Source organism: Eurosta solidaginis, chromosome 3 (assembly GCF_040869045.1).
Source record: "Eurosta solidaginis isolate ZX-2024a chromosome 3, ASM4086904v1, whole genome shotgun sequence".
Lineage (NCBI taxonomy): Eukaryota > Metazoa > Arthropoda > Insecta > Diptera > Tephritidae > Eurosta > Eurosta solidaginis.
In genome coordinates this window covers 81,921,623-81,934,694 of record NC_090321.1, presented here as the reverse complement: position 1 = coordinate 81,934,694, position 13,072 = coordinate 81,921,623, and the positions used below count along the sequence as shown (strand labels likewise).

The 13,072-nt window shown below is 37.3% G+C and overlaps 2 protein-coding genes across 2 annotated transcripts in view; one reads left to right on the top strand and one right to left on the bottom strand.

The window, feature by feature from the left end:
• Positions 1-13,072, bottom strand: part of side-VIII (sidestep VIII) — a 930,757-nt gene that overhangs the window by 786,964 nt on the left and 130,721 nt on the right.
• LOC137246490 (general odorant-binding protein 57c-like) lies at positions 1,217-2,176 on the top strand. Its single transcript, XM_067777590.1, has 2 exons — positions 1,217-1,548; positions 1,608-2,176. The coding sequence occupies exons 1-2, from the start codon at positions 1,432-1,434 to the stop codon at positions 1,992-1,994; spliced, it is 504 nt and encodes a 167-aa protein (XP_067633691.1). The 5' UTR covers positions 1,217-1,431; the 3' UTR covers positions 1,995-2,176.

The following is a 13,072-nucleotide window of genomic DNA, read 5'->3' as shown; positions in this document are numbered from 1 at the left end:
ACCGATCGAAAAGGCGATTAAAATTACATGACTATCCAATGCAGGAGTGGAGTAATACTACAACGGTAGCAATGTTGACGCGGTGCATCAGTAGCGCAACCCTATCGCGGTCATTAGTAAAAACTGTACACGCAGGGAGGAGGAAAAGCGGTTGTGATCTGTATGTATTGTATCATTGCTACTTGCATACAGGTCTCATCTATAATTCTTGGGTTGGCCCACTTGTGGGCAAATCGGGGCGCTCTGGTTTCGCCTCAAATGCGAGAAGAGTTCAACTTTAAGGAAGTTGACAACAAAGCATTTTCAAGCGAACAATGCAGTCTTTCCTCCGTTGAAGTTGTCAATAAAACACTATCACTAAAGGCTAGGTTTGGGCGACAAATCTTCAGTAGTGCGAGTGAAGAGGACCAAATCAGTTTTTTCCGCATTGGCCCCTACTCCCAAAGTTCTCGCACAGTTACATTTTGTTGACGGCCCAGTCTACATTAGATAGCAGCAAGTTTGAGGGTACGAATACACCCTTAGGTCCCTCCACTTTTATGAGTCATAGTAGTTGGGTAACAGTCACCACACAAAATATCGGATTGGGAACACCTTCTTGCGGAATGCTTCTTTTTACCAAGGTAAGGATTAATCTAGGTCAGTATTAATCCTTCTCTCAGTAAGCAGTTTGTGTATACACTTAACTAGGCATGGATTAATTGGCAGTCTCACTAAGGCCAAAGTGCTTTCACTAAAAAGAACGTTGTCAAATGCACCTGGTAAATCCAAGATTAACATCATTCTGTATTTATTGTGGTCGACATACCTACCAATGATAGATACAATGGAGTTCGGAGCAGTTTTGTTCATATGCCTTTGTTTCAAGCTCGCAGGTAAACAAATAAACTCCATGAAACTAAGTTCCATACTCGTTTTTTTGAGGATGCTCGGCTTGGACGAGGCTCTGTGAAGAGAAGAGGGCACAATAGACCTACAGCTCGCAGTGCATTCGCTCAAACAATTCTATTATATTATATAAACTTCGCCACAATATCTAACTGCATTACTCTATGTCATAAGAATCGACTAAAAGGTGAACCAAATTTTCGTACTTTAAGTTATAGTACAACCGGGTATATAAAACAGCAGCAGGTAGTAAGCGAAGTGGCAAGCGGCAAGCGTCGAGGAAAACAATATCGAATCAAAACTTTTCGTATATAAAAATGTGCAGCGGCGTCAAAAGTTTTTCGTTAGTGTTAAATTTTTTCACTGTTCGGTTAACGGTGAAACAAAAGACGCCTTTAGTACGAGTGGTAGTAGCAATTGCAGTTTGGAATTTTTTACGCAGCTGATTTTTATTTAACTTTTTTGTTCATTGAATTTGTGCAAAAGTTGTAAAATATTTTTTTTTTTTTTTGCCGCTTAACTTGTTGACGATATCAGTATATAATGGCATATATAGGTATTAGGAGCAAAGTTGGAACTGCAAAATTACCTTCACTCACTTGGCTGGCGCTGATTTTGTTGGGAGTGTTACCTGCGCTGCCATTCGGAAACGCGCTATCGGTAAGTTCGCTAATTTTCACAAAAAAGAGCTTTAGTCCATTTTTTTTCTTTAACTTAAGCCACAAACACCAACAACACCGTCAAAAGATTTCATTGCTGCTTGTCAAAAAGATTTTAATGTAACTGAACAAGAACTGCAAGAATTTCCTGACGAGCCAATTGCAGAAGATGTCGATATGAAGTTTAAATGCTATGCCAATTGTCTAATGCATGGTATGGGTTTTATGGATACAAATGGTAGATTAGATGCAGATGCAATGCACGAAATGGGCATACTAAGCGAACAGAGTTATGAGTGCGTAGTCGAGTGTAAAGCAGCTAACGATATGGAGGACGATATGTGCGAATACAGTTTTGGAATAATGTTGTGCATACGTATGTTACATGGAGATACCCAGGATGAAAGCGAAGAGCTCAAACCCATTGAAGAGGAGCGGAAAAAGTAAAGAAATGTAGTAGAAAACCCCCCTACTTTTCACAACAGTTGTTGTTTAAATTTTGATTTAGATCCACATTCAAAGCGATTTAAAACTATAGTTATAGTTAAACAACCGTTATAATAAGTGCAGCAAAAGATGTTATTTTTCCCAAGAAATTTAAAAGTAAAGAATTTTAACTCATATTAAAATGTTAGGTGTTGGAAAGTTTTTCAACAAGAGAATATGAATTGCGCATTTGAATAAACCAAAAAATATTTATCTTATATGTAAACAAGCTTAAACGACAGCAAATGCAGAGAAGCCGAAAATGGTGTTGTTTACTTAGAGGAACAAGGTCTCGAACTGCACGAAGCCTAAGATAGGAGGGGTGACCCAACAGGTGAAACCTTACAAAAAATATCAAGGAATCATTCTGGATAGTGTGTTATCGTGGAGATCGACGTGACGGAGTGAATGAAGAAGACGTCGATATCACTTTATGCATGTAAAAGAATGCTAGGATGTACGTGAAGTTTATTTACAGCGATTGCAAAGCCTATCCTCTACTATGGAGTCTTTTTTTTGGTTGACAACAACACGAAAACGAACCTACCTTAAACAAATAAGAAAGTCTAAGTTCGGGTGAAACCGAACGTTACATACCCAGCTGCGTACTTGAAACGCTATTGTTGTTTGCTTTGTGTCGTTAGTAGTGTTATAAGACTGCGCTACAATATAAACGACACTATTCTGAACTCATTTTCCTTAACATAACGGGAGCACTGAAAGCAACTTCGACTGCTCTACTATATACCCTACTGCGCATTCTACCTGTAGACTTGGTGGCAAAGAACATAGCGCTAACAACTGCAAAGAGGCTCAGTATCTCGGGCAGCTTGAGCGTATACCATGCGGCCATAGTAGGATAGCGTAGTGGACAGTCAAAAAGGCGTGGGGCTTAGTTCTATAGGTGGAAGCCTTTTCGAGATATCGCCATAAAGGTGGACCAGGGGTGACTCTAGAATGAGTTTGTACGATATGGGTATCAAATTAAAGGTATTAATGAGAGTTTTAAAAGGGAGTGGTGTGAAGGCGTTTTCCAGATATAGACCAAAATGTGGACCAGGGTGACCCAGAACATCATCTGTTGGATACAGCTAATTTATTTATATATGTAATACCTGCCAAGATTTTAAGGGTTTTTTATTTCGCCCTGTAGAACTTTTTCATTTTCTTCTACTTAATATGGTAGGTGTCACAACCATTTTATAAAGTTTTTTCTAAAGTTATATTTCGCGTCAATAAAACAATCCAATTACCTTACTATGTTTCATGCTTTTTTTCGTATTTGGTATAGAATTATGGGATTTTTTCATTTTTCGTAATTTTCGATATCGAAAAAGTGGGCGTGGTCATAGTCGGATTTCGTTCATTTTTCATACCAAGATAAAGTGAGTTCAAGTAAGCACGTGAACTAAGTTCATTAAAGATATGTCGATTTTTGCACAAGTTATCGTGTTAACTGCCATGCGGAAGGACAGACGAACGCCTGTGTATAAAAACTGGGCGTGGCATCAACCGATTTCGCCCATTTTCACAGAAAACAGTTAATGTCATAAAATCTATGCCCCTACCAAATTTCAAAAGGATTGGTTAATTTTTGTTCGACTCATGGCGTTAAAAGTATCCTAGACAAATTAAATAAAAAAGGGCGGAGCCACGCCCATTTTGAAATTTTCTTCTATTTTTGTATTTTGTTGCACCATATCATTACTGGAGTTGAATCTTGACATAATTTACTTATATACTGTAAAGATATTAAATTTTTTATTAAAATTTTACTTTAAAAAAAATTTTTTTTTAAAAGTGGGCGTGGTCCTTCTCCGATTTTGCTAATTTTTATTAGGCGTACATATAGTAATAGAAGTAACGTTCCTGCCAAATTTCATCAAGATATCTTCAACGACTGCCAAATTACAGCTTGCAAAACTTTTAAATTACCTTCTTTTAAAAGTGGGCGGTGCCACGCCCATTGTCCAAAATTTTACTAATTTTCTATTCTGCGTCATAAGTTCAACCCATCTACCAAGTTTCGTCGCTTTAGCTGTCTCTTGTAATGAATTATCGCACTTTTTCGGTTTTTCGAAATTTTCGATATCGAAAAAGTGGGCGTGGTTATAGTCCGATATCGTTCATTTTAAATAGCGATCTGAGATGTGTTCTCAGGAACCTGCATACCAAATTTCATCAAGATACCTCAAAATTTACTCAAGTTATCGTGTTAACGGACGGACGGACGGACGGACATGGCTCAATCAAATTTTTTTTCGATCCTGATTATTTTGATATATGGAAGTCTATATCTATCTCGATTCCTTTATATAAGTTAAGGCAACCGCTTACCAAGTTGACCCTTACCAACGGCCTGCACGCGCAACTTCATTAAATGCTTCATCATCGATTTATTTGTAACAAACAACAGTCAGCAATAAGCACAGTAAACAACAATCAGCAATAGTTCGATTTTGGGCAATAACAAGAAATAGGGCACACATGCAAATGCAACGTGACGTATGGCCAATGATAGGTGTAATTTTAAGTTAAGACATTCATTGTAATTATTCTTAAGTTGAATCACAACCAATAAATATGAAAGCGGACACAAGTCCGCTACCTTTTTAAAAATATAAAACGTACTATAAAACGTTAATTGGCGCCCAACGAAGGGGCCGGTGTTATTGTGTTCGATAAAATAAGTATTCGGTCGAATAGTATTTGGCAAAAAGTGCCAACGCGAAAAAACGAGTTTCGTGAATATCGAGGCAAAAGCCAGCCCCAAAGAACCCAGCGTTGGATTCCTGTAGGAAGAACGCACGTCTCCAATAGTGCGATTTGGCGATACCAGAGTAGCGGCAGCAAAAAGGAGCAATATCCCACCGCCAGGAGGCGCTTACCGTAAGATTAGTTTAGGTAATATAAAATTTTTTTTTCTAAAGTGAAATTATATCGAAGTGATTGAAAAAAAATAAAGGAAAGAAATTACATATATCGAAAGTATACCAAAATATTAAAGTGAAAAAAATTATCAATTATTGATGCAAAATAAATCATATCGAAATTATATCAGAATATCTTAGCGAAAAAAATAATAAAAATAAAATATTTATTATTGAGAGAAAAGAAATTAGGACAGACATAAGAAATCTTGAAAAAAAAAACAAAATCCAAAAGAAAGAATAAGAATCATAAGGATTTACCACAAAATTTTTTTAGGAAACTAAATATTGCTTAGACTAGTTTACAATCTAATATACCAATTTATAATAACATCTGGCTTGTACAGCCATAAAATAATATAATTCAAAGCTGCGATTCACCACGTTCGTGGGGACCCTCCAGCTTATAACAGCGAATATTCTCTGCGATTCACCACCAAAGGGACCCTCCAGAGAATAATAACACGAAAAAAAAAATATATATTAATAGTATTAATAATAGCAAACTGAAATAATATAAATTTTTCAAACAATGTCAAACCCTAATGGCATAATCCGACCCCCTGTTGTAAATGCAAATGCGCCTAACCCACCTTCTCAACCAACTACCGCTCCTTCAGGTCAATTTAATATGGATCAATTAACAACCATAGTGACAGGACTTGTCACCAATATGCTTAAGCAGGAAGGACGAAATTTAGTACAGGCAGCCCTTAACCCAAACGCTTGCTTTTCCAACATATCTGACGTAACCATAGACGAAAACCACTTGAACAACATAACGGAACTCGACAAAATACCGGACGTTGTTCGATGCCTCCGCGAATTTTCTGGCAATCCAGGAGAGTTTAACTCTTGGAAAAAAAGCGTAGATCGTATCCTTCAGATCTACGAGCCCCTAAAAGGAACGCCAAAATACTACGGCATCCTTAATGTTATAAGGAACAAAGTTGTGGGCAACGCCGATATTGCTCTCGAATCTTACAATACACCATTGTATTGGAAGGCTATTTCAAGATGCCTTACTCTCCATTACGCCGATAAGCGAGATTTAGGTACTCTCGAGTACCAAATGACCTCTCTAGTGCAGGGCAACCTCTCTATTCAAGAATTCTACCAACGCGTCTATTCCCATCTCTCCCTTATCCTCAATAAGCTCGGATGCATGGAAGTCGGTGCAGAATCTATGCATTTACTTACCCGCACATACCGTGATAAAGCCCTCGACACTTTCATACGAGGACTGAAAGGTGATCTACCAAGATTGCTTGGAATGAGAGAGCCAGTAGATCTTCCCCAGGCTCTTCACTTGTGCCTAAAATTGGAGAACCAAAGTTTTCGTTCCCATTACGCAATGAATAGCAATAGCGCAAATAGGAAGCCTCATGACTTCCGACCACCTCTACCACCCAAAAAACCAGCCAATGAATTTTACCCCCAGTTGGCATACATGCCAAGACCTCAGATGCAAGCCCAGAATCTTGCGTATCAATATCGCCCTCAACCTACCTTTAACAATTTCCAAAATAATCAACCAAATAGACCATTTGGTCAACAAACCCCTTTCAAACCTCAACTTCCACGTCCAGAACCAATGGACGTCGACAAATCCCTACATTCAAGAGTGGTAAACTATATGAATAGACCACAAGCCAATAATGGTGTGAAGAGACAATCAAACTCCTCACAACAAGTACCCCTAAAACAGCAGAGGAATTTCCACGTAGAGGCAAGTGAGCAAGATTACCAGCAAGACCACCAACAAAACTACCAACAAGATCCACAATACAACACTGACCAATACTATCAACCAAACTGGACTCCTACTGCACAGGAGTACGAGACAGCATTAACAGCAGAAGAAAATGGACAATCAGTCCAGGAATACGCTGAGGGATGCTCATATCCTGAAAAGCAGGACCATATTGATATCCATTTTTTAGAATGAAAAGTTCTTCGTTACCCTACGTCGAATGTAGAACGAAGAACGGGAAAATTCTTAAAATGTTGATCGATACAGGATCGAGCAAAAACTATATCCAACCCTGTCATGTCCCAAAGAAAATACCCAACGACGAACCCTTCATCGCGAACTCTATTGCCGGACAGGTTGCAATTACCCACCATACCATCATTAATATATTCGGCAAGAATGACACACCTTTGAAATTCATCTTACTTCCCACATTAAAATCCTTTGACGGAATAATAGGAAATGACAGTCTTAAGGACCTTTGTTCAACAATAAATATACGCGACGATACCCTGACATTAGGTAATGGCCTAAGAATAAAAATTAAACAAAAACTTTCTCCAACCGTTAATAAAATTGACATTAGAACTGACCATATGACAGCTACACAAAAACAACACATACACCATTTGACTAGACGTTATCCACATCTTTTTTCAGAGCCCGATGGAAAATTAACATACACCACTACAGTAGTAGGAGAAATCAGGACCTCCTCTGATACCCCAGTCTATACAAGATACTACCCATACCCCCTTGCTATGAGAGACTTCGTAACAAAAGAAATAGGAAATCTACTAAAAGATGGAATCATCAGACCATCCCGTTCACCATATAACTCACCCGTGTGGGTTGTGCCAAAAAAAATTGATGCATCAGGACAGAGAAAATATAGACTAGTAATAGATTACAGAAAACTTAACACTCAAACAATAGCTGACAGATACCCAATCCCAGAAATCAATGAGGTTATCTCACAGCTGGGAAACAACAAATATTTTTCCGTTCTCGACCTGAAAAGTGGCTTCCATCAGATTCCATTAAAAGAATCAGACATTGAAAAGACAGCATTTTCGATTAACAACGGGAAGTGCGAATTCACAAGACTTCCGTTCGGACTAAAGAACGCACCCTCTATTTTCCAGCGCGCACTCGACGATATATTGAAGGAGCACATAGGAAAAATATGTTATGTCTACATAGACGATATAATAGTGTTTGGCAAAGACGAACAAAGCCATATTCAAAACGTCGAAAAAATTTTTCATACGCTAGAAAAAGCGAACATGAAAGTCCAGCTCGACAAGTGCGAATTTTTTCGTCAAGAGGTCGAATTTTTAGGATTTATCATATCCCCCACAGGTATAAAGACCAATCCCGCTAAAGTAAAAGCCATTCAAGAATTCCCATGTCCACGAACATTGAAAGACCTAAGATCTTTTCTTGGCCTCTCGGGCTATTATCGACGCTTCATCAGAGATTACGCTAAGCTAGCAAAACCTCTGACCTCGCTTTTAAGAGGGGAAGATGGACATGCGTCCAAAAATTCTTCCAACAAAAAGCCGGTTGTGTTCGATAACGACGCTATTGATGCCTTCAATAAAATAAAATCAGCATTAACATCGCAAGAAGTCATACTATCGTACCCTAATTTCAAAGAAGAATTCCACCTCACCACAGACGCTTCAAACTACGCTTTAGGTGCCGTCCTTGAACAATCGGGGAAACCGATAATTTTCATATCTCGATCACTAAACAAAACTGAGGAGAATTACGCCGCAAATGAAAAAGAAATGCTGGCAATAATTTGGGCCCTCACTTCCTTACGAAACTACTTATATGGATCTGCAAAGGTTGTAATTTTCACCGATCACCAGCCACTCACTTTTGCATTGAGCAATAAAAACCACAATGGAAAAATGAAAAGATGGAAGTGTATCCTGGAAGAATACAACTATGAGATGAAGTACAAGCCCGGAAAAACAAACGTTGTTGCAGATGCACTATCAAGACCGCCACAAACTGACATTAACACCCTCACAACTACAGAACATAGCAACGAAAGCTCCTCACACCCTCTCATTCCTGCCACTGAAGCCCCCATAAATGCTTTTAAGAATCAATTGTTTCTAATGTTTTTCAACGAGGATAGCTACTCGTTCCAGTTACCATTCCCTACTTTCCACAGACATACAATTACAAAGCAAAACTTTTCTACACAGGACATCATTGATATATTTAAAAGATATTTAGATCCAGCCCTCGTCAACGGTCTGTACACTACAGAAGGGTTGATGGGTAAAATTCAGGAAATATTTCCTCTCCACTTTAGTAATGTTAAAATCCGTTACACACAAACTCTACTTCAGGACGTCACGTCAGAAACAGAACAAGAGCAAATTATAATCGAAGAACATCAACGAGCTCACAGAAACAGCCGCGAAAATAAAACCCAAATTTTACGTCAATTCTACTTTCCAAGAATGTATGCGAAAATTGAACAATTTGTAAAAAAATGTTCAACTTGTCGCGTCCAAAAATACGATAGGCATCCAGCAAAACCGCAAATTCAGCCGACCCCCATTCCTCAGTTTCCAGGTGAAATAGTTCACGTTGACATATATTCCACTGAGAAAAAACTAATACTTACCGCAATTGATAAATTCTCTAAATATGCCCAGGTTAAAATGATACCTTCTAGAGCAATAGAGCATATTAAAGATCCGATTCGAGAACTAATGATCGCATTTGGAATACCAAGACTCGTAGTAATTGATAACGAAAAATCTCTTAACTCTGCCTCAATCTCATCCTTACTTAAGGATGAAATGTCCATTAACGTCCACACCACACCACCGTACAGTAGCACAAGTAACGGTCAGGTAGAAAGATTCCACAGCACACTTTCAGAAATAATGAGATGTCTCAAAAGCAATCAGCCTACAATAACATTCGAAGAACTTCTATTTAAATCGGTACAGGAATACAATTCGTCGATTCACTCAACCACAAAGAACAAACCCATAGAGATATTTTTCGGAAATAGACTTTACAATGACCCACAACAATTAGAACAGAAAAGGCAAGAAAACATTGCCTTACTCAGGAAAAAACAAGAACAGGATCTCTCGTATCACAACAAAAACAGACCTGAAAATAAAGATTTCCCCATAGGAGAAATAATCTATGTTAAAATTAACAAGAGACTAGGTTCCAAGCTAACTTCAAAGTATAAAAAGGAGGAAGTCTTGGAAAATCACAGGACAACAGTTAAAACAGTATCAGGACGAACAATTCACAAATCTCTAATAAAAACCTAATTAAATTTCCAGGCAAAATGGACCTCTACAAACTTCTTATTCTCCTCATTACTACTACTACCTCTTCCTCAGACGTTCGAATTCTAGGCTACAGCAAATCCCAACTAGTAACAATAGACAATGGACAAGCGAAAATACAAGACGGAACATTTAGACTTATTCACCTCATCGACTTAGAAAATTACGAACAATTTTTGACAGAGACATATGAAGAGATAAATAACCAAATCCCTAACGATCACTTCCTATATCACCTCCTCAAACATGAAACCATTCAAACCCTTGAAATCCTAAATACACTTAAACCCTCTAACATCAATTACAAAACTAGAAGATCCATTGATATATTGGGAACGGCATGGAAATACATAGCTGGATCTCCCGACCACGAAGATTTAAACATAATAACCAATAATTTAAATAATCTAAACGAAAATAATAATGAGCAAGTAGTAATTAATAACCTATTTGAAAAAAGAATAAATAACATAACTAATATAGTTAATAGAATGATAAACACTATTAGAAAAGAGGAAAATGTTGTAACGGAAATCATAATAAATTTGCAAAATAGAATTAGGTTAAGGAAGAATTAATAAATATAAAATATGCCATCCAATGGGCAAAAGAAAATATATTGAATTCTGTAATATTAAGCAAAGAAGAAATAGAATTGTCAATCAACAAGATGAAAAAGGAAAAAATACCATTTAAAAGTGCCGAAGAAGCACTAGAAATATCACAAATAAATGTACTAAGTAAAGGAATGAAAATTTTATACATGGTTAAAATACCGCTGACACTGAAAGAAATATTTAGAAGAATTATCATACGACCTGTAAAAAGGGCAAAAAATACTATAATAAAAACTGAGTATAATGAAATACTAAAAGGAAAATATTCACTGTACGGAATAAAAAATGAATGTGAAAGTTATAATGATCTAACGATCTGTAAAGAAACAAATGTTATAGATTTAAGTAAAGACTTATGTGTAGCTAGAATAATAAATAGTTTAAATTAGACTTGTTCGACAACGAACGGCCATCACGTCCCTACCTTAGAAGAAATCAAACCCGGAGTAAATTGCTAAACCGGTTCGAAGGCGAAGTGCAAACTGATAAAGTATCTCAACCAATCAATGGAACGCATGTGATAATATTTAACAATGCAACAATAAAAATAAACGGCCAAACATTCGAAAATGTTGAAGCAAGACCAATTGAAACCATTCCCGCAATACTACAGCCAACTCCATTAGAAAAAGACCACATTGAATTACTCTCCCTAGAAGCTTTAAAAGACCTGCACATCAAAAACACGCATCAAATCAATTCTATTAAAAAAGCGACACTCTCTGTCGGAAGTTTCACAACGGCAGCATTCCTAATAATCATAATACTTATTTTCTTCCTAAGGAAACGATCCGTGGAAATACGATATGTAGAAGAAGAAATAGCAAAGCCAGTACAATCCATTACGAATCAAGAAGTTAGCCAGTCAAGTCAAGAAAATCATATTCCAACATATGTGAGTTTTAACAATTTGCCATTCTACTAATGATCGAGGACGCTCACACTTAAAGGGGGAAGAGTTAAGGCAACCGCTTACCAAGTTGACTCTTACCAACGGCCTGCACGCGCAACTTCATTAAATGCTTCATCATCGATTTATTTGTAACAAACAACAGTCAGCAATAAGCACAGTAAACAACAATCAGCAATAGTTCGATTTTGGGCAATAACAAGAAATAGGGCACACATGCAAATGCAACGTGACGTATGGCCAATGATAGGTGTAATTTTAAGTTAAGACATTCATTGTAATTATTCTTAAGTTGAATCACAACCAATAAATATGAAAGCGGACACAAGTCCGCTACCTTTTTAAAAATATAAAACGTACTATAAAACGTTAATTTATATGTACAACCAACCGTTATCCAATCAAACTTAATATACTCTGTGAGCTCTGCTCAACTGAGTATAAAAACAAAAAACTAATATACGCTGAGGTCTTAAAAACGATTGGCATAATGTAACCTTTTACAAGACATAATTTCAATTTGCTCTAATCAGCGATCAAATATAAAGCCTCACTCTCAAGCATAAGTACCAGTCCCAGAACTAAATTAGGATTCTTGCTCTACGATGAGCTGTCATTGAATAAAGATGCGTAGATAAAATAAGAATAAACAGCAAGTGCGCGAAAAGGTCATTGGGGCTAAGTGTAGTGGAAGCCTTAGAAAAAACGAACAGTGAAACATAGCAAAAAAAAAAATAGTTAAACACAAGAAAACATGAAAATCACCAATGCATATTAGCTTAGATGTCAATCCTCTTGCATAAGTACGTTAATACCAAACAATATGAAAAACGTGGGTTTTAATACTGGAGTCTTCATTGACATAAAACAATAAGAGCTTGACTACCATTTACCGTATAAATAACAAAAAAAAAAAAAAAAAAAAAAAAACAAGGACATAAAAGCTGATTGTATTGAGGACAGCAGCTTTGTTGAGCCATGACACATAGCACCATCGATGCGGTAAAAGTCCAAATGAGCACATGCCACCATAAACACATACATACAAACATACACACACACATATGCACGCAAACAAAGCAGGAGTAAATTTGATGGGTGTGTGAGTGGTTGACAAGTCCACAGGCGGGCCAGATGTCTCAGCGTATCCTGAGTGCCTCAAGTAATGGCAAGCTGCTAAGCCGATTAGCAGCAGCGCATAAATAAATTGATGTCGCCGTACATGTTCTTAAATATATTTTTTTTTGTTAATTTGTGGCTTAAGTACATAGTACTGACTGACAAAAGAACTCTTGTTTCACTATTTCTCATCATTTTTCATATTCTGCCTTTTTTACTTACACTTGGCTTAGCTGATTTTAGTTCACGTGCGCCGCCTCGAACTTCGTTTGTTTAACAAAGCGTAAACAATGTTTGTATGCAGGCACAAGGGCGTTGGTAAGCAAGGCAAAGGGGGCTCTTATGCTACTCTAATCTCAGTAAGTTTTTATA